Genomic DNA, 18,746 nt, shown 5'->3' with positions numbered 1-18,746 from the left:
CGCGGCGCTTACCTTGGCGCTGCCGCTGCCGCTCTCAACTTCTGTCGGCGGCGGGCCGGGGAGGAAGGCAGGCTGCCGGCAGCGCTCATCCGTGTGTGCCCCGGCGCTTGCCATGCTGCTGTCCGGCCCTGGCAGCGATCGCGGCTCTGGCTCGCCTTCCCCGCGCCCTGGCTCGCTCTCCTCGCTTTGCCTTTTTGGTATGTCAAGTCCCTGCTTGATTTGGTCTGGAGGATGTTATTTTGTTACGATCAGGTATTTTGTTATTCTAGAGAGCAGGCGAGCGCTTTCCTTTTCTTTCTTTCTCCTTTTCTTTCTTTTTTTTTTCCCCTCCTTTTTTTTTTCCTTTTTCTTTTCTTTTTCTTTCTCTCTTTCTTTTTTTTCTTTTCTCCCGGTTTCCCCCCTTTTCCTTTTTTCCTCCTCTTTCTCTCCTCCTGCCTTGACTGCCCCTTGGGTGGCTCTCACTTTTTGGTTGTTGTGGTGTTTACTGACTGCGTCCCCTGGCTGGGGCGGAGGGGCCGGCTGCCTGCTGCCCGCTGCTCCCGGCTGGCTGCCCCACGAGCGAGGAGACGGGCAAGGCGCTCTAGCTGCCCCCTTTTTATACCCCCCCAATGGGCATGCTCTGACTTCCCCAGCGAGCACCAGCCCGGCCACGCAGCCAATAATGTTGCAGAGCGATCCCTCCCTCTTTCTCCCTCCCTTCTTCGTAACCCTGCGAAGTCCAGCTCGGGGAGCGACGGGAAGTTTCAAGCCGCAGGCTTTCCCCGCCCGGGAGGGGGCTGCAGCCCACCCCTGCCGGCCGCTGGGTGGGCTGGGGGCCGCGCATCCTCCGCCTCCCCCCTGCAGGTGAGGGCGGGCGGCCGGGGGCTGCGTCCCCAACCCCTGCCCGAGGTGCTGGGCCGCCTCTCCCGCCTCTCCAGCGAACCGAAACCACTGCGGGGTGAGCGGAAGCAGCGGGACCTGGCGGTGCCAGCCCTGCTTTTGGGTCCCGCTCTGGCTGCGCGCAGGGCACAGGTGGCTGTGCCATCCGTCCCGCTCTGCGCCAGCCCCGCAACATCTTCATGGCAGTTGCGGGCACGCAGGGGTGCTGGAGCACGGCCCCCCGGGCACACACCGAAGCCCTGCCCTGTGTTACACACCCCTGCATTGGCAGATGCAAGCACCGCTTTGCCCGCGCGCATCTCTAGGGACAGCATGGATGCTCATGCTGCGCAGGGACATTTGGATTTGGCACCCCACGGCACCTCCCGACAGCGGTGTCCGCTCTCTGGGCTGCCCCCGCTTCACGCCAGCTGGTGCAAGCAGTTGCTTTTAAGCCAAAAGGACTTTTCCCAGGCTTTGCAATGAAGGAGTGTGCGATCCAAATGCGCCTCCGTTGCCACCGCCGCTCCACCACCGCAGCTGCATGGTGATCACACTGGACTGCATTGTGCGCAGTTCACCTTCTCCCAAAAACCCGCCCCGCTGGGAAGTGGCTGCCCCAGGGTTGGGCTGCAAGGACCCCACTTGCTTTCCACCAGCGGCAAAGGCTAAGTCCCGGAGCACTCGCATCCTAGGCACCGCATGGGTGGCTGTCTGCTTGCAGGGATGCGCAGCTCTAGTTGCGCTGCAAAGTGTGCACCCGCCTGCAGCGGACAGGGGCAGAGCTGCCGGCGTTGCACCGCGGGCTGCGCATCGCAGGTGGTGCTCACTGTAGGTGGTGGCGTGAAGGGGTGAGGGCTCAGCAAATCTCGCTGACGTGCACTACGAAAACTCTTTTCAAAAGGAAATGGTCAAGTTTGTAGTTTTTTTTTTCTTTCGAGAATAGAGAACTCGGTGCCTCTTTGAACAGCTGGAATTGCCATAAACATGATGAGGAAAATGTGAGGAATGAGCAGGACTGGTCTCTTCCTGTTGGGCTTTGGAGGTCCTCCCCTGCCCAGCGTCCTTCTCATCCTCAGGCTGTCCCTTGGGCTGTGTCACTGCGCATCGTGCCCAGCAGACACCCTGGTGTTGGGGTGGTGAGCAGCCAGCACGCCTGGGAGAGGAGCGTGGTGCTGGGAAAGCACTTGTGTGCACAGCATGCTCCAGTGTGGGCATTAGATCTCAGCTCCTAGCGTAAGAAGTGGTCTGGCTGTAGAAGAGAATGGGCTCTTGAGAAGTCCTGCTGGCATCTCCAGGCTTCTCCACAACGAGGTATCTCCACCGATGCCCACCTTTGGCTGTAGGAGTTTCCCTGAGATGCCCAGGACTTAGAGCATCCACACCACGGGTCCTCGCTTTCTACTCATCTCCTTGAGGAAGATCCAGCACCTCTCCCCACTGCAAGCAAAACCCCATCAAAGGGAAGGACCCAGCCTTGGCAGGGGGCTGTAAGCCCCTGTTAATAGCTGAAGGAGTCGGCTCCTTTCCCTTCCCCCAGCCCAGAGCAAGGACCTCCTGAAAAGAGACAAAAGAAAGCTTGGAGGGGGTTAATCTCCCTGAGAAAAACAAGTGATTTTCCAGTAAACAACTGCAATAGCAAACAATGGGGGTGAAAAATAGCGATCATAAAAAAGTCCGCTCTGAGGAAGAGGCGACCCAATAAGAGAGGTGTCCCTCTGGCTGGGGGGACAAACAAGGCAGCCTTTTGGTGCAGCTTCGGCGGCAGCAGCAAAATGCACCCCACAAGTTGCCGAGTTGGGTCTACTTGGGCTTGTGCCTTTTGATCTTTTAATTGCTTCTTAGTTATCCTTCAGTGCAAATAAATAGTGCATTGTGTCAAGAAAGAGGAGGGGGGCGGGGAAGGGAAGAAAGAGACACAAAAGAAAGAGCTGTCGCCCAGAAGAGAAAAGGAACAGGTTCTTTCCCCCACCTTTAAAGGAGTGAATATATCTGTATTTGGGGGGGCGAGGGGGGAGAAGGGGATGGGATTAGAAATCAAAGGGAAATAAGAGAGAAGCGCATTAAGCCTCTAGCATCCTTACAGTAGGAAGAAGAGAGGGAGGTGGTAAAACCCTCAGGGAGTTTATGCCGTGAGTTATGAGAGGATCCACGAGTGTAATATTGTTAAAGGTCAGCCCAAACCTAATTTAAGCTAGGGATGTGTGACCTCCGCCCTTCATTTAATACAGTCATAAGGAACATTACGCTGCAGATAGCTGGAACAATAGCTGCCTCCACCCCAAACTCCAGCCCCTGGCATTGCCTGACTGTATGGCCTGAGTAGGAGGAGGACGGGGAGAGCCAAGGGCAGAGCTGGACCTGCAGCAGAGAGAGGGAGAGATGGAGAGAGAAGGGCTGGGAGGAGCACAGCTTCCACCCCCGGCATCACAGGAAGCTTCTGGATTCCACCTGAATCCACTGAGATGACCAGGGGATGCCCATCTGCAAAGCCCCCGATGGCTCTGCTCGTTGGGGTCTGCCCAAGCAGTTCTGGGTGGCCACCTACACATGGCCATGGGCCTCAAGTTTTCCGGGGATGAAGGAAAAAATGGGAAAGCTGGGGCCAGGCCAGACCTTGCAGGCAGAGATGCTAGCTTCATTCTCCACTCATAAACCAAAGATGGAAGAGGTCACCTAGTCCCAGCTCAACCAAGGCACCGGTGATGTTCATTTGGTTTATTGCCCAATGAGCAGGAAGGGGTGCCCCAATTTGTAAAGCACCTCATGTTCTGGTTTGTCAACAGTGAGGCCAACTGGGAGAAATCAGACTATGCTACTGACGTGAGACCACAGGAGGGTGGGGACGGTTCCTGAATTGGCTTCTCCTGTCCTTGAAGACTGGGAGAAAATGTCATCACAAGTGAGAACAGACAGTGATCAGGATGAGTCCTAAATGCAACCGTTTAATGGCAGAGAAGTAATCTTAGTTGGCCCAGAGCATTTTTCAGCGGCTTTAAGAAAGTGATACCTTTCGTTTTGTACAGCCCAGGAAATTGGCAATAACACAGTGTCCTTGTGTGCTGCTAAAATATATTGATCTCGGGGCAACTGGAACTGTTTGAACAGGAGAGATTCATTGGCGACAGGGGATGTGATATATGTAAGGTCCCTGCATGAAATTGAAGTCAAAGAACTCAGAGTGGGAGAAATAATTCACCTGGGGCCCGTGGTCAGCAAGGAGCAAACAAGAGCAGATGCCAAGAGGGTTTGCTCAGGTCTCCTTGTGTCTGTTGCTTGGTTGTTATATGGGCAGGGTCATCAGCAGATGACCTCTTTTTGGCATGTTCAGGGGGAAAGGGGACTCTTGTAGCAAATCCTGCCCTGGTCTACCGATGCCTTGGGACACTCATTGGACTCAGGTGCTCAGGAGGGTCATTGGCAGATGCACGCTAAGGACCTGGATGCTGCTGAACATTGCAAAACTGAAGTTCTTTGGAGGTAAATTATTGCATTGTGCCAGAAGAATTTGTGACAGCCATTAAAGGCGCAGGTGTTTTCACCCCTATTTATATGGAGGACAAACTTGCATTTTTTCTGCAGACTGGACAGACTTGGTATTCCTGTAGCATCTTTTAAAACTCAACACACTGTCTGCAGCATGGATAAAGCCAGAAGGCTGAGGGCTGGGTGCACCAGAGGGTCAGACCGTCCCAGGGAGAGAGGGACGTGTCTCCTTTCTCCCCACCATCTGTGGAAGGGAAAGCATCTCTTGGTCATCTCCAGCTGCCAAAGTGGACACCTAAAAGGGATTTCTGAGAAGGGTGGGATAGAGTAGATAAGGAAGAATGCTTCCCCTCTCCTCCGTTTCATTGTTGTTGGTTTTTTTTTTTTTTGCAGGGAGAGCCTGGAAGGCTCCAAGTTGTGTCTGATTATTCATGTCAAAAATGTTCAACAAATACAGTAGCAGAAGGAGAATGGGTCTGTGCCTATATTAACAGCTAAGCACATCACAATTTCCTGTCGTCGTCGTCCCCCCCCCCCCCGCTTTTTTCTTTTTAAGCATTTCCATGGAAAGGCTCGCTGGAATGTCATACAGAGGAAGAAATCCAAGCTCCTTGAAGGACCAGTAAGAGCTCCAGCAGGCACGATTGGTTCTTCCAAGCACCAGGAGATGAGGTTGGCTCTTCACAGCATTGTGCAAATACAGGGAATTATGTATTTTCCTCTGGAGCAAGTCCATATGCTGTCCGTGCACTGATTGTGCTTTGGTGCAGCTCCTTAGAGCTTCTCCTTGTCCCCCTGGAGCCTTCCAGCTCTCCCATAGCCTCCTGCCCTCCCCACCAGTTCAGGTGCATGGTTTTAGTGCCCCTCTCCTACTCCTCAGAAAATCAGACACAAGAGCCAGAGGGAAGTGTCACCCTCCAGCAGGTTGTTTTCCCAGGTGCCCAGTGCAGGTGGTGGCACTGCACGCTGGTGGTGATGCATCGTAGGGAATATATGTGGGGCCCTTATTGAGCGTGGAGAGGTGGAGTGGTGCAGATACATCTCTGTTGTGTAATTAATGGCCTTGAAAAAAAAAAAAACAGCCTGTTGGCTAAGCCGGAATACCTCTGAGGGGTTCAGGAATCCCAGCTATGTATCTTTCAGGCATTTCTTCCTCTGTTTTTTTTTTTTTTTTTTTTTTTCCCCTTGCATTGCTGCTGTGCTTCAGTGTGGGTCTTTGTTTGCAGCTCTCATTGTCCTGGGGCAGAGCATTGGGTTGGGAGCTAGCTTCTAAGGGCCAGGGCTTCCCATTACTGGGGACTCCCATGACCACCTCTGCTTGCCAGCCTCAATAGGGGTCACCCCATCGCTCCTTCAGGCCATGGGGCTTTGGGGTGGGAGAAATGGATTGAAGGGGTAGTGAAGATCCCAGAAGAAGAAGGGACGTGGGGCCGTGATCCCATGGGCAGGTGGCTGAGGATGCAGGGAAAAGGAGAAGCAAGGAGATCTTAAATGCTTCCCATACCCCATGCACAGCCTCCCTCTGCCACAACTATGGGCACGTCACTTATTTTCCCTGTGTTTTGCATCCCCATCCATTGGATAGGTGTGAGAATACATCTTCTCCCCTTTACCTTGCTCCCTTAGGGGCTGGGACTGACCTTGCTGGAACTGAGCCTACCGATGCCTACAGCTGGAAGCAATTGCATGGGACTTTGCAGTAGGGTCCTCGTTGCAGGTAACATGGGGACACGTGTCACAGTACACATTGCCCATGGCAGGGGTGACGGACACCCTCACAGGGGAGCAGGAGGTGTGCACTGAGTAGGGTGGGTGATTTGTTTTCTGGCTCAACCAAAACGTTCACAATCATAACCCAGGGGGGGAGGCAACAGCACTTGGCAAACAAATTTACACTAAGTGCACTTCCCTGGAAATGTTTATACTCTACCTCTGAGAAATGTGGCGATAGAGCAGCACGGCGCCGGCGGAGCAGAGGATGCTGCATTGAGCCGGCTCCCAGCCAGGGTGGGCTAGGGGGCACCAGGAAAGGTGGCGGTGCCGGTGTCACCATCCCCACCTCGCAGGGGGTTCTCACCTCAGGACAGAGGGGTGAGGGATGGCAGTGCACCCCGGAAGGGTGTGGGGATGATTTGGGCTGGAGTGAGCTTCTGGGACATGATAACCATTGGGACCATGCATATTCAAAAGCCTCACCTGTATGGTCTCCTGTTGGCCATCAGGGCTATTTGACCTTCAAGGAGTGGTCTGTAGATGGGACTGGGATCTCCAGGTAGTATCACGGTGCAAATAGGTATGGTGTGATCCTGTGTGATGAGGAAAGCTTTTTCATGGTGCTGGTTGCATTCCAGCAAGGAGGAAAGGACTGTGTACAGAAATGCAAGGGCTTTGTAGATGTCCCAGTGCTCCTGGAGCAGGAGACTTCGCAGGGCGCCTACCCTAAGCAAATTGCTAATTACTCGGCAAGTAACCCCCACAAAAATATACATATAGCTTTTAAAAAGAGCACGTAGTGGGCTCACATAGCACGTGTGTGCACGCACGTATTTTTGTGCTGAGGGGGTAGAGAGTTCTTGGCTAAGTAGGTAGAGCCAAATGGCAGGTGACTCAAATGCTACCCCTATTTCTGTCCCCATTTCAGTGATGCCACTTGGGGTGACTCACTTGCTGTCTCCACGTCTCCTTCTCTTCATCAGCTGAAGATAACTCCTACTGAGATACACTGATCCCGGTGTGCTTCAGCATCTGGAAGATCCTAAGAGGAATGACACAGAGTGATGGGAAGCACAGGCACAATCCTGAACATCTCCTGCTGCGGGACACAAGCCCAGGAGAGAGCTGAGGAAGGTCTAAAGAAGTTTCTATTCCCTGTGTATATTTATGGTGGGCAGACTCCGAACAGGGTGGACTTTGCTTGCTTTCAGCATCAGAGGTGCTAATCCCATGTGCCAGCAGCCTGAGTGTGTGTGTGGCCAGTGTTTTCCCAGCCCTCCACGAAGCCCCGAAATCAATGGGCAAAGGGTTAACTGAGCTCCCGAGGCAGGTGGGAGCATAGGTCAGGCTGAGTGATATCGCAGACATGTTATTTGAAAAGCTAAGAAATTGTGGAATTCCTCACCTAATCCAACTTCCCCACAGTTTAAAGAAAACTGCCGAGCAAGATATGTCTATGTCTGAGGGAGACCCCCCCCACAAGTCGATGTGTGCTCTATATGTGCTTATATGGAGCTCGTGCTGCAAGCCACCCCATATCCTGCTGGGCTTCCAGCCACTGGGATCTCACTCCTGGAAAAGCCCATGAGATGCAGCAGCACCATGGGGAGCCAGGTCCTCCACTTCGGCTCAACAGCCCAAGGAGCTGAGCAGCTGTATTGCTTTTGTATTTAATCAAGGCTGGTTTGAGCTGGGGAAAAAAAAAAAAAAAGTGGGGTGTGAGGCTTTAATCTGGAAAGTTTTACAAATGGAAAAAGGCAATGACTAAGAGGACTTCCAGAAAAGTTTAGGGTTTTTTTTTTTTCCCCCGCAACATTTCCTATCGGTTCTTCATAAAAAATGTTTTACAGGGTTCTGCTGGAAAAAGTGTTGCTTGCAAAAGGCAGGTGTTGGCAAAGAAGCCAGCCCTCTGCCTGGCGACTGTTGGTCCTCTCCTGACCATGGTGGCCCTTTTCCAACCTGAACCATCCCACCAGCACTGTGGGATGCAAGAAAATAAATGTGTTTTCTTGCTGGGGGGGACAGGCAGCCTGATTGCTGAGGCTTGCTGGAGTGGTGGTGGGACCGTGGTGTGCTCCTCGGTTGGCTCCTGGGAAGCTCTGTGATGTGTTCAGCTTCATGGAACGCAATCAGTAGCTCAGTGATACTCCCTGGTTAGAGAAACGTGCACAATAAAGGGTGAGAAAATCGACTGCTTTCCCTTAAAGGGTAGGAGGGATGAGCTCACTCTGGGAGTGACTGGAGGGTCCCTGGGCATTTCACACCTTACATTTAGGTAGGCAGCCCTCAGCCCATCCTCTTGCTGACATGTCCCTGCAGGACGGGACGTGCTGCAGAGCTGCAGGGAAGTGGCTGGAGGCTAAATGTTGCTTAACCCCACCAGGAACCACTTGATGCCTCAAACCATGAGAGCTGAGGGTGATTCACCCATCTCTATGAGGTTCTTCCATCCCATTCATCCATCCCTCACCAAAAGCAGTGTCAGGGGCAGAGAGAAATACATGGCCGGGATGGAGGAGGAAGGTCCCCAGACCTCCTGGCACTGTGTCAGCTGGAAAACAGTTAAAACACTTGTACCAAAAACTTTTGGTCAGACAATACAAAAATCAGTGGAAATCGATTGACTCTTGCAGACCCCATCTTAGGACATCCCTGGCTATGAGAGGTGACTGCACTGAGCCTCGTAGGACTGCGAATACCTGAACATGATTAATGATAGCAAGTGGACGAGATGATCTCCAGAGATCCCATCCAAGCCCTAAGATTCTGTGCTTCTATGATTAAATTCATGACGATTGTATCCCTGTTGCAAACCTGCCTCTCATTTTATTTCTTCCAGGTGGGTTTTGTGCTGAGCCTTCCAAGTCCAGCAGGTAAATCTTGGCCAGTGAGATTTTTTTTTTTTTTGGCCTGGAATTGAATTGTTTGGAATTTTTAAAGTTTTTTGGTTTTGGTTTTTTTTTTTAGTTTTCATTAAAAGCAACCATTTCAAGTATGTACAGATCACACGGGTGTTTTATAGTCAAAACAATCACAGTAACTGCAAGAGGTGCCAGACTGGAACAACCTCTTCTGCACTAATCTAATCAAAAGGAAAGAAGAGAAAAAGATGTTTTTGAGAGATAGATTGAATTCCTTTGTCTTTGCATGTGATATAAGGGGAGAGAGAAAAATCTAGCAGCCGAAAGCAGTCATTCCCTACAAGGGACTTTTAGAGGAATTGACTTACAAACATGAGTGTCATCATTAGCTGATGATTTGCCTGAGCCACCGGAGTGTTTCAAGGGCTCCCATCCCAAATCCTGTTGAGACCCTATCCCAGGCCCCACCCCAAATCAGACCTGTGTTGGAGAGGGCAGTGTTCCCAGGGGTTCCCCCTGCATGCAGCGATAAAACTAGGGCCATAGACCTGTCTCTGGTGTATGGTGCCCATTCTACAGCTGCTTTCTCCCACCCCATGCTGCCTTGGAGACCCATTTGAAAGCAGCATCAGCACTGCCAGGGTATACAAAGCAGAAGATGACTCACCTTTTCTCCCACTTTTGAGATGCTCTTCCATGCCGAGATAGGGAGCAATCTCCCGGGGAAGGGAGGTGGAATACGTGGGACAGATTTTGTTTAATCTAAACAACTGGCTTGGGATGTTGGTGCTTGGCTTCTAAATGAAGTAATTCTAAAATTAAGATTTTCTGGGTGTTACTCTGCCATGTTCTGGTCTCAGGATTGAAAACAGGTAAAAGGGGAAACCTTGAGCTTTAGCAATTGCTTTGGAGGATTTGCTCTGGCTTTTCTGCCAATCACGAGGAGGAGAGAGCCTGAGCCTGGCTATCCTGGGGAAGAGGGGCAGGAGATGGCAATACTAGGCAGAAGTCAGCTGCTCCAATGAAGTTTTCCACAGGAGCTCCATTAGTGTGAGCACAAGCATGGCACATGCCCTGGTGCCCACATCTCCACCAGGCTATCCAAGGAAGAGGTTCTTTGGCCAGCAGACACAGTCCAAGCAAGAGGCTTGCAAGGCAGACTTTGTTACACAGACATGGTATTATAGCCAAGGGAGAGGCATCACCACAGAGCTGCCACCACCATGGAGCTGGAAGTCTTCTGGTTCTGCCCCAGTCACCAAACCCAGCCATTAGGTGCTCATCAGCCAGCCAGTCTGCAGGTGGTAGCACTTGCCATTCCCAGCTAGCTGTAAACAAGGCAGCCTTGTATTTTGGAATTGTCCACACCATAAGCAAGCATGACCTCTCCTCTCAGATCTTATATTGGGTGGCTATAAGCTGCAAATGCCAGGCATCGTTGAGTCAAGACATTACCATCTAAAAGCCAGGAGCAGTGATCAGCACATGATGTAGTTGTGTGAGGCAGAAAGTGTCTTCTGCTGATAGTGGGCACAAGTAACAGTAGGAGAGATTTTCAGTGATGAAAAGGCCATAGGATTTCCCACAGCTGCAGCCAGAACAAGCATTTAATGCTGTGGGAAGCAATCAGCTCCCATTTAAAAGGCTCCATGCAAGCAGTGTAAGTCTCCTGTGCCAACAGCTGAGCCATCGCACTGGTAGGTGCCTTTTGCTCATTAAAAAACTTTTCTACTGCAATGGGTCTGACTTCAGTAACTGGCTCCCATCGTGTGTTTGGCTTCTGTGCACTATAAGGAGATTTCTCACGTCTGTTTCTTCTGGAGTAACATCTCTCTTAGCCTTGTTGTTTTTAATCACAGTGCAGTAAGCTGCCTTACTCCCTGGCAGCAAGGTACGTTTCAGGCAGGTGAGGTCATCCCTGCTGCTCCTTTCTGCTTCTTCCCCGGTTCCCTTTCATCCTTGATGTACTCTGCATTGAGCTCATTGTCTTTTATCAGGCTTTGCAAGGGGTGTTAATCTGCCCAAGGCTGTGCTCGTGTAACTGGAACGTGTGTGGTGTCTGCAGGAAATGCCCCCAGACACAGCGTGATGAGATCTTCCCCAGCACTCAAGGCTCTGCTCTGCCGGTGCTTTTGTGACATATTTATCTGATCCACATCAGCATCCCCTCGTGGGCTCGCCCTAGCTCAATCCCACAGACACCTGGCTTTGTTACGTGGCTCTCTAATCACTGATCTGCATGGAGACAAGTTTCCAAATTGCCTGTTTTTGCTTGAGGAGATTTCATTTAAGGGCCTGGGGGGATCTGACTGGTTAGGAGAGGATGGGGCTGATGTGCATTTGGGTAACTAATTATATTTCTATTATCATATGTGAACAGAGAGATCCCCCCCCACTGCTGAGGCACTTCACTGGAGAATAATTTAGACCCTTTTCCTAAGCCAGGAGACTGTTACGGATCCTGCCAGCTGGTAAGTCTTTAAATTCACTGAAGTCAAATCAGCTGTGTGTCACTCTATTTGGCCTAAATTTGAATGCAGCTCTGCCTTAAACACTTGGCAGGTGGGCATCTGTAAGAGCCCAAACACAGACCTGAATTAAGAGGGATGGATTTCACTTGAGGGATGCTCACCCACATACCTGAGATCTCCAGGGGGTTTCCCAGCAGGTCTGTGCCCCATTGACCTGTAGCTGAGCATCCCCAGCCCAAATCCAGGCACAACCTTTATTTCAGCTGGTATCACTCTGATAAGGGTTTCAGATATTTTCCCGGTGTTTCCCGTGCTGTCCCAGTCTGAAACACTGAGCGCTCCCTCTGCTGGCTAAAATAATATTTCATAATCGCGCATCCACACTGCATTGACGTGGCGAGAGAGCACAGCCTTCCCGGGGCAGGTGCCACTTGTGGGACGCCCTACAGTGGGGACATCAATACCCCTGTCCTTGCCAGTGGGGCAAGAAGGGCCAACAGCATCCACTCCAGACTCAGCCTGAATCAAAGTTGTCTGACATAGTTTCCAAATGCAAGATGTGTAATTCCAAATGCCTGCATGATAGAGAGCTGAAAAAGCAGGTGATGTAGCAGGACAGGGGCTGGCAGTCACCTTCCCAAAGCCCCAGGACTCGGCTGCTTTGTATGTGGGCACTGGCCCAGCAGTAATGAGATGTGGGGAGGTATCCCAGCTTTGCTTGAAATGCTGATATTTCTATTCAGGATATACACCTGTGCTCTGGAAGTCCTTCAGTGTCAGGGTGAGATGGAAGCAACCAGGATTTTCTTTGGGGATGCATCCTTGGTTGTTGTGGACCTAACCCTTAGCACGCACAAAATCATATTGCTGGCTCAAAAATGCATACCCAACCAGCCCAAAGCACTTCATAGGCATGTGCTATACCCAAGGAAAAATTTCCCTAAAGATAATGATTTCTCAGCACAGCTGAACCTGCAGTTAGTGTGCTGGGATGTGCCCACTGGTTTCATGCTGTAGCAGAGTTGATGGCTTTTGCTTTGGTTTGCTGAATTTCCTCCCTGCCAGTGTTTTCACTCTGTAGATAGTGAGGAAGTTGAGTTAGCCGGTATCACAGCGCACAATGCAAAGTCATGGTCCTTCTGTGATGGAAAATTGGCACAAAATGAAGTTTTTATTCTAAAGATCTTCCTGCAGCTTCTCCATATGCATCAGAAATCCTTCACTGCAATCTTCCTTCATGTGGGAAATGGGTAGGGGGCCAGGAGAGGCATAGGCACCCATGCTGACCCAAGTCAGATGCCCATGTCTTGGGCTTCTTCAAGAGCCTGGGGCTTCAGAAATGTGACCCAGGCTGGAGAAATACTCCCTTTAAACAAGGATCAGAGCAGGAATAGCAAGAAACCAACTCATCATTGCTCAAGGTGCCTGCAAGAACTGGTAGATGGTCAGCTGTTCCACATCTTGGCCAGCATCACCACTGGGGTTGACAGGCAATGTGCTTGCAGCCCTCCAGCTTTCTCCTTGCTGCTCCCTTCCGCAGCCTCGATGCAAATCATTGCTCCAACGTGACACACTGAGCTTCAGCAGGATTTTCTCTGACCTTGCATCATCTGGATTTACTCAATCCCTCCAGTATTTTTCAGTGTCCCTGGTGCTGTTTGCCCTGCCCCATGCTACCTTGCCATGTCCTGTACATCTGCAGGCAAAGGTGCAGGATCCAGATGTGGGCTGCCCTACGCTCCATCCCCTGTCAGCCTGTGGGACTGCAGGGAGAAGGACAGCCATGGCAGAGATCTGGCTTTTGCAGATTCCCAGCATTTTTGTGGTGCCCTATTTTGGTGACGGAGTCACGGGTAATTGCTGTGCTCTGGACAGATATGTGAAACCTCGGGATCTTTTCCAGATCGTGAGGACTGCAAAGTCCAACAGTAGAGACAAATTCCTTGGGTAAGGCTCCAGAAACTAAAGCTGCTTTAGGGAGGAACTGGGATGCAAATAGCCTTTTTGGAGACAGAGAAGGTGCAGTGATGGATGGCAAGGGCCAAGGTGAACGACTCGAAAGTTTCTCCTGGTCCTTTGTTCTTAAATGGAATGCACAACCAGCGGAACAACCTCAAGCACCTCTGCACGGAGCGAGGAGTAAGGGAAAGCATCTCAAAAATGACACTGGGGGACCTGCAGCTAAAAGCATAAGAGAAGATCAGGATGGCATCAGTGTTCCCAGGGTGAGGTCAGGAATCTCACAGAAGCAGAAGAGCTGCTGGAGGAGCACTTGCCACTTTTTTTTTTCTCTCTTTTAGAGACTGAAACTCATTATTTCAAGGCAAAGTGACAAAACTTGGAAAAGCATGGCCACTCTTAGCTTATAGGTACATAGAAAATGACCAGGAAAAAAAAAAAGAAAAAAACAATTTAACTGTAGTTTGTGGCCCATGTGTCATTTTTTTTTTAATTATTATTATTTTTTTTACTAGGAGCAGGTCAGGTCTTCAGCTGCTTCACTGTGTTTTCACTCACCACCAAAATCAGCAGGAGCCAAGAGAGCATTTACTGAGGGTAATTTTCAACACTCTCCTGCAACACTCGCATGCCAGGTAGGAAAAGCCATGAGATTGGGTGTGCAGCACATCTGCAGGCCCCGGTGATGAGGATGAGGTTTCCAATAAGTGGAAAAAAGGATAACGAGTTTAGAAATGTTTCCTTTGAAACTTCCACAGAATGGTTTGTCGTCAACAAGAGGTGGGTGGTGTCATTTATATTTGATTTTCCGTTTTCTGATTAGAAAAGAGGAAGCCGTGCTGTTTTCTGACAAAAAGTTACATTCCAGAAATTGGCGGTTCTGTAAAATATCCTTCCCCTGAAAAAAATCCACCATTAAAAAGGCCAAATAACAACAACCTGGAAATCAAAAGCCAAATTCATTTCCATTATCCATTTTCTTCCAAAATGAGAAAACATTTAGAGGGAAATTTTAGTAAGAGCAACCATGTGCATCCTGGAAATCCTGATATTTACTGGGCATAAAAATAAGTTTAAAAAAAAAAAGCCATATTTTGGCCAAATGTTACAGGAAAAGAAGGGAACTCTGTGCAGCCCGGAATGTTTGTTCACATCCCTGAAGCTGGTTGGGGATGGAGGGAAAAGATGAAGGCTCAGATCATTTCCTTGTGCACTCCTATGGGCTTGCTTAGCTTCCTGTTATTGTCCTGGCTCTGCTCCCACTCATGCTACCCAACAGGTCTGCAAGGATGCGGGACCCAGCCTGGCATTGGGTTCCAAAAAAGCTGGCTACTTTCCCCTCAAAAACATTAACTCAGCGACAATGAGCTGGCAACGACTTCCCAGATGGACTTACAGCCTGACCTGAAGCTTTCTTCCTGCCCAAGGTGAAAGGAGAAGAAAGAGAGGCTGTGTTTTGTTGAGGATAGGTGTCTTTGGAGAGGTTGGTCTAAATCAGAGGGAATGTTGGTATAGTCTGGCTTTTTCTTACATAAAATGGATTTGTGAGTTTGGGGTGGGTAACAGAGAGCATTCTTCTACCTCAGAAAAGGAAATAATACAGACAGATTAGCTCTAGGAAAGTGGCAGCCTTCCCTTCCTCTCCAGAAAAGCCATGGCAGTGTAGCCCAACCAGCCAACCCAAGGATGCTGTCAGTCATCACATGCTGCCATCCAGCCACTGTGCTCCTCCTCACAGCAGCTCTGCTTGGTCCTGGTTCCATTGCCACTCCTGCAGGAATCTCTCTCCTTTCCTCAAAACCAGAGCCCGTGTCGGGAAATGTTCAGGAAACGGGGGCAACTTCGGTCCTTTCTTTTCTGGGCAGCGTTAACAACTCCACAGCCCGAAGAATTTGTCTTGCAATCCCCTCTGCGGCTCAGCTTTCAATTCTCTATTCAACCAGCATGAATGAAGCGAAGCCTTTATTTGCATTCTCTTCAAATTGCCCTTCACCGCTAGCATGAGACCTTTGGAAGTTTGTTGCAAGGAACAGCGGAGCCAAGATATTTTAGCTGGGCATGATGCCCCACCACTACAGCAAAAAAATAAAATAAAAAAAAAAATCACTTCAAAGCAACTGCTGAGTCAGAAAAAAACAGGCCTTGGATGCATTCACTTCCCAAAGATCACAATGCAAAGCCCCAGCGGGAGGAGGAGCAGGGAGGGAGGTCAATGGAAGCGGCATTCCCTGTCCCTGAGTCACTTCTCCTTCAGGAATTCGGGAGATCTGGCTTCTCCTCAGTACCAGCACATCTGCTATCACAGGGGGACTTTGTACAGAAATCCCCCGAGGAAGGGTGCTCCACAGTGCTGCTAATCCTTGGTTTTGGGGGTGAAGGGCTGTGCAGCAGCCCAAGCCATCTGACAATATCACGTTTTCAAGGCAAGAAGCTGTGTGCTCCAATGCAGAATGTCGCCTAGGGTTGCCTTCAGGCTTCCTTCCCCAGTGTGGCATTAAGAGGGGAAAAAACACCTTTGTTCTCCTTTGGCCTTCACCTCGCTGCTGCTCTTAAAAAGCAAAGAGCTGGCCCAGTCCAAGCCCTTTATGTTATTTTCAGTTCTGAAAAAGCAAAGTGTCTACAGAAGGATTTTTTATTTGAGATTTTCTACAGCTTTTAAATTGATGCAGTGTTTTCTCCTGCACCTCCCACCATATGTTGCACACAGGATGGTTCTTACTTTGGGGATGAAGAGAATAAGGGACCTGCTGCCTTCTCCTCTCAGGATGCACAAAGGCGGAGGAATAGTGTGGCATAGCCACCAGCTGCCATCACGGGTGGGTCACCAGATGGGTACCTAGTGTGTCCTACCCCATCCCACTTAACACTCCATCTTGAGATTTCAAAACAATTCCCACTCTGCATTTGCTCAAACCTCCGGCTGTTTTTCAGTGGAAGGAGAGAGTTCACCCTGGGGTAGCCCAGATCCTGGTGGTTTAGTGTATGGTCTTGCCCATGGGGCGTGGAGGATGAAATCCCCTCTGTGATGCCAGCAGAGTGAGTACCTGCATCTCCCACAGATCTGTGCAGTGCCCAAACTACCCTTCCTCCTATCTAATTCAGCCTTGCTAAAACTGGTCCAGTCCTGCAGGAAGTGCTGATGTTGATGAATCAACATTTTCCAGCTAAAAACGTGGCATTTGCAGTTTCCCAACAAGTCCTAATTGAGAGCATTCAGAAAAAAAGCAAACAAACAAGCAAGCAAACCAAACAATAGCAGAAGGCAGGGAATGAGCTGGGCATCTCCAACCGGCTATCCTCGCTGGGGTATTGCTCCCAGGGCTGCATCAGCAGCCTCCAAAGCTTGTCTTTTTGCAACTTCTCTCTGGTGGAAGCTGGTTTTGGCTTAGAGCCATTTGGCAAATGCGTGCTTCAACTTTCTTACACCTGTTTTATAGGTGTGCTGGATGTATTCCCATGCCATTGTCTGGGACCTGAAAACTTTTGAAATAGGACACGCCATCTTAGATGTTTATCTAGTTGTTACCAGTTTGTTGACACAAATATTTCACTAAACCCTCTAGGTTTCAATGACTCTTACCTGGCTTCTTGTCTGTCTAAAGCCAGTGTAGGGCTCTGAGCTTCCAAGCACCATGTCTGCAGAGAGCTGGAGATCCCAGGCTCTGGGATCTGAGCCTCCTGCAAAGATAGATACCATCTGAAATTCAGTGTCTTGGTTGGCAGGAAGACCCTCTTCTTGTCTTGGCTAGGAAATTATGTAGCAACAGGTGGCACTGTAGACACGCTCATGCAACCTCCCTTTTACTCCCACTGACTGGTAGTAAGGATCACAGCAAAATATGTAGCGCTCTTGAGAACATGAAGAGGATTGGATGTGGTGCATGCTTTCCAATAAAAGCTGCTAGGTTATTCACTAAATACAATTACAAAAAATTTTCCATCCATAGACTGATCTTCCATTCAATCATGCTGAGACAAAGTGGTTTCATTACAAATTTCTGGTGTTTGAAGACAGTGGGATAAGTGGGTGGAAAGTCCATGGTAGGAAGAAAGTATGGTCCACCTACCACCGCTGGAAAGGAAGAGGTATCTCCATGGACTTTGCTCCTGTTTCTGTCCCCAGAGTGCAGCACTTGGGCAAGTGCTGGACCAGCAGAGCAGTCACAGAGACAATGTTATCTCCTACACCACCTCTTCAATTTTTCTTACTCCCATCTTTTGTCATCATTAGACCTGTACAGTTTTGGCAGGGCTTAGTGATGGAAATCTCAGATTTCCAGTAGCAAGTCTCAGTCTCATCACAAAATAACCTCTTTGCTTACTTGCTTTCTACAGACCCTGGCTACTTAGTCCAGGATCTTGGTCCTATGTGATGCAGGACAAATCCCAGTGACTCCACCAAGTCTCGGGTTTTCAGCTGTAAAGGGGAACAGTGCCTCATGATCCACAGCAAGTGCTAGTTCTCTTGGATCTGCTTTCCCTCCAGACCTTGCAAGCAGGCCGAACCACAGAATTTCTTCTCTGCCTATGAGCTCAGAGTGGCTTTTCCTTGGGATGGATGTGCAAAAAGTTGGGATTGCAGGTGCAAAAGCAGGAAAGGAGTTTGAAGCAGCATGTGTCAGCATCTCAATAATCCTGCCTGTCTGACTGCCTGGAGGTGCTTTGTTTCTGACAAATTTCAGGCTTCTGCAAATATCTGGTTAAATGAGGAATGAAATTTGCAGCGTGAAGTGATGGTTGGCAGCAAGGGAAAGCAGAAGGCAGTCACGGAGGGCAAGCATCTGGTCCAGGACCAATACACTCAAAGCACAGCCCCGAGCATCAACAGTGATGGATGTTGCACTGGTGGCAGACAGCTCAGGGAAACTCTTTATGGTCAAAATCTGCTTTCTGCGTCTGATTTGTCAAATACTTGTGGATAGCAGGCACGTCCCATAGTAAGGACTATGCCTGGGCCTCTGACAAGCAGAAGGGAGAATTGGACACACTTTATAAATTGGTTGTGGCACTTGGCCATGATTCTTCTTGTTACAGCTAATGGGTGACTTAATTCTTTGCTTAATCAGGACTGTTTCCATTACACAACTGAGGAAGTTCCATCTCCCAGCCGCCTCGCTATATTTAGGCGGTGAACTGCAGGAAGCTGACCAGCATGTTGCTTTCGCATGTGTTCCCCAGTAACATTTCCCTAGAAAGTGAAGTCTCTCTCAATGCTTTCCTCCCATTCTGCCTCGTCCACCAGGCACCGAGGGTAGGGGATGCTCTGTGGGTCCCCCCAGACTGTGCAACCTGCCTCCCTCCCTCGCAGCCACTTTGGATGTTTAGTGATGAGTTGCTCCAGGACAATTTAAAACTGCCTCCTCTGAGCACAGCCAGCCAGCCCCTAAAGCAAACGGTG

General features: G+C 49.9%; 1 protein-coding gene and 1 long non-coding RNA gene across 3 annotated transcripts in view; one reads left to right on the top strand and one right to left on the bottom strand.

The window, feature by feature from the left end:
- The window catches only part of IGF2 (insulin like growth factor 2), a 15,993-nt gene extending 15,656 nt beyond the window's left edge, over positions 1 to 337 (bottom strand). The window contains exon 1 of the mRNA XM_021400964.1: positions 13 to 337. Coding sequence (XP_021256639.1) covers positions 13 to 114 — 102 coding nt within the window. The 5' untranslated portion in view covers positions 115 to 337. The remainder of the gene's footprint in view (positions 1 to 12) is intronic.
- On the top strand, positions 4,877 to 18,681 carry LOC110400780. 2 transcript variants are annotated; one of them, XR_002440064.1, is made up of 6 exons: positions 4,877 to 5,016; positions 5,971 to 6,061; positions 6,986 to 7,191; positions 8,897 to 8,930; positions 11,299 to 11,389; positions 13,864 to 18,681. It is a non-coding gene; the product is annotated as an uncharacterized LOC110400780 (long non-coding RNA). The 2 variants fall into 2 exon arrangements; XR_002440065.1 differs by lacking the exon at positions 8,897 to 8,930.

This window comes from Numida meleagris, chromosome 6, assembly GCF_002078875.1.
Source record: "Numida meleagris isolate 19003 breed g44 Domestic line chromosome 6, NumMel1.0, whole genome shotgun sequence".
Taxonomy (NCBI): Eukaryota; Metazoa; Chordata; class Aves; order Galliformes; family Numididae; genus Numida; species Numida meleagris.
Note: the sequence above shows the minus strand (reverse complement) of the source record. Positions and strands in the feature narration are given on the sequence as shown.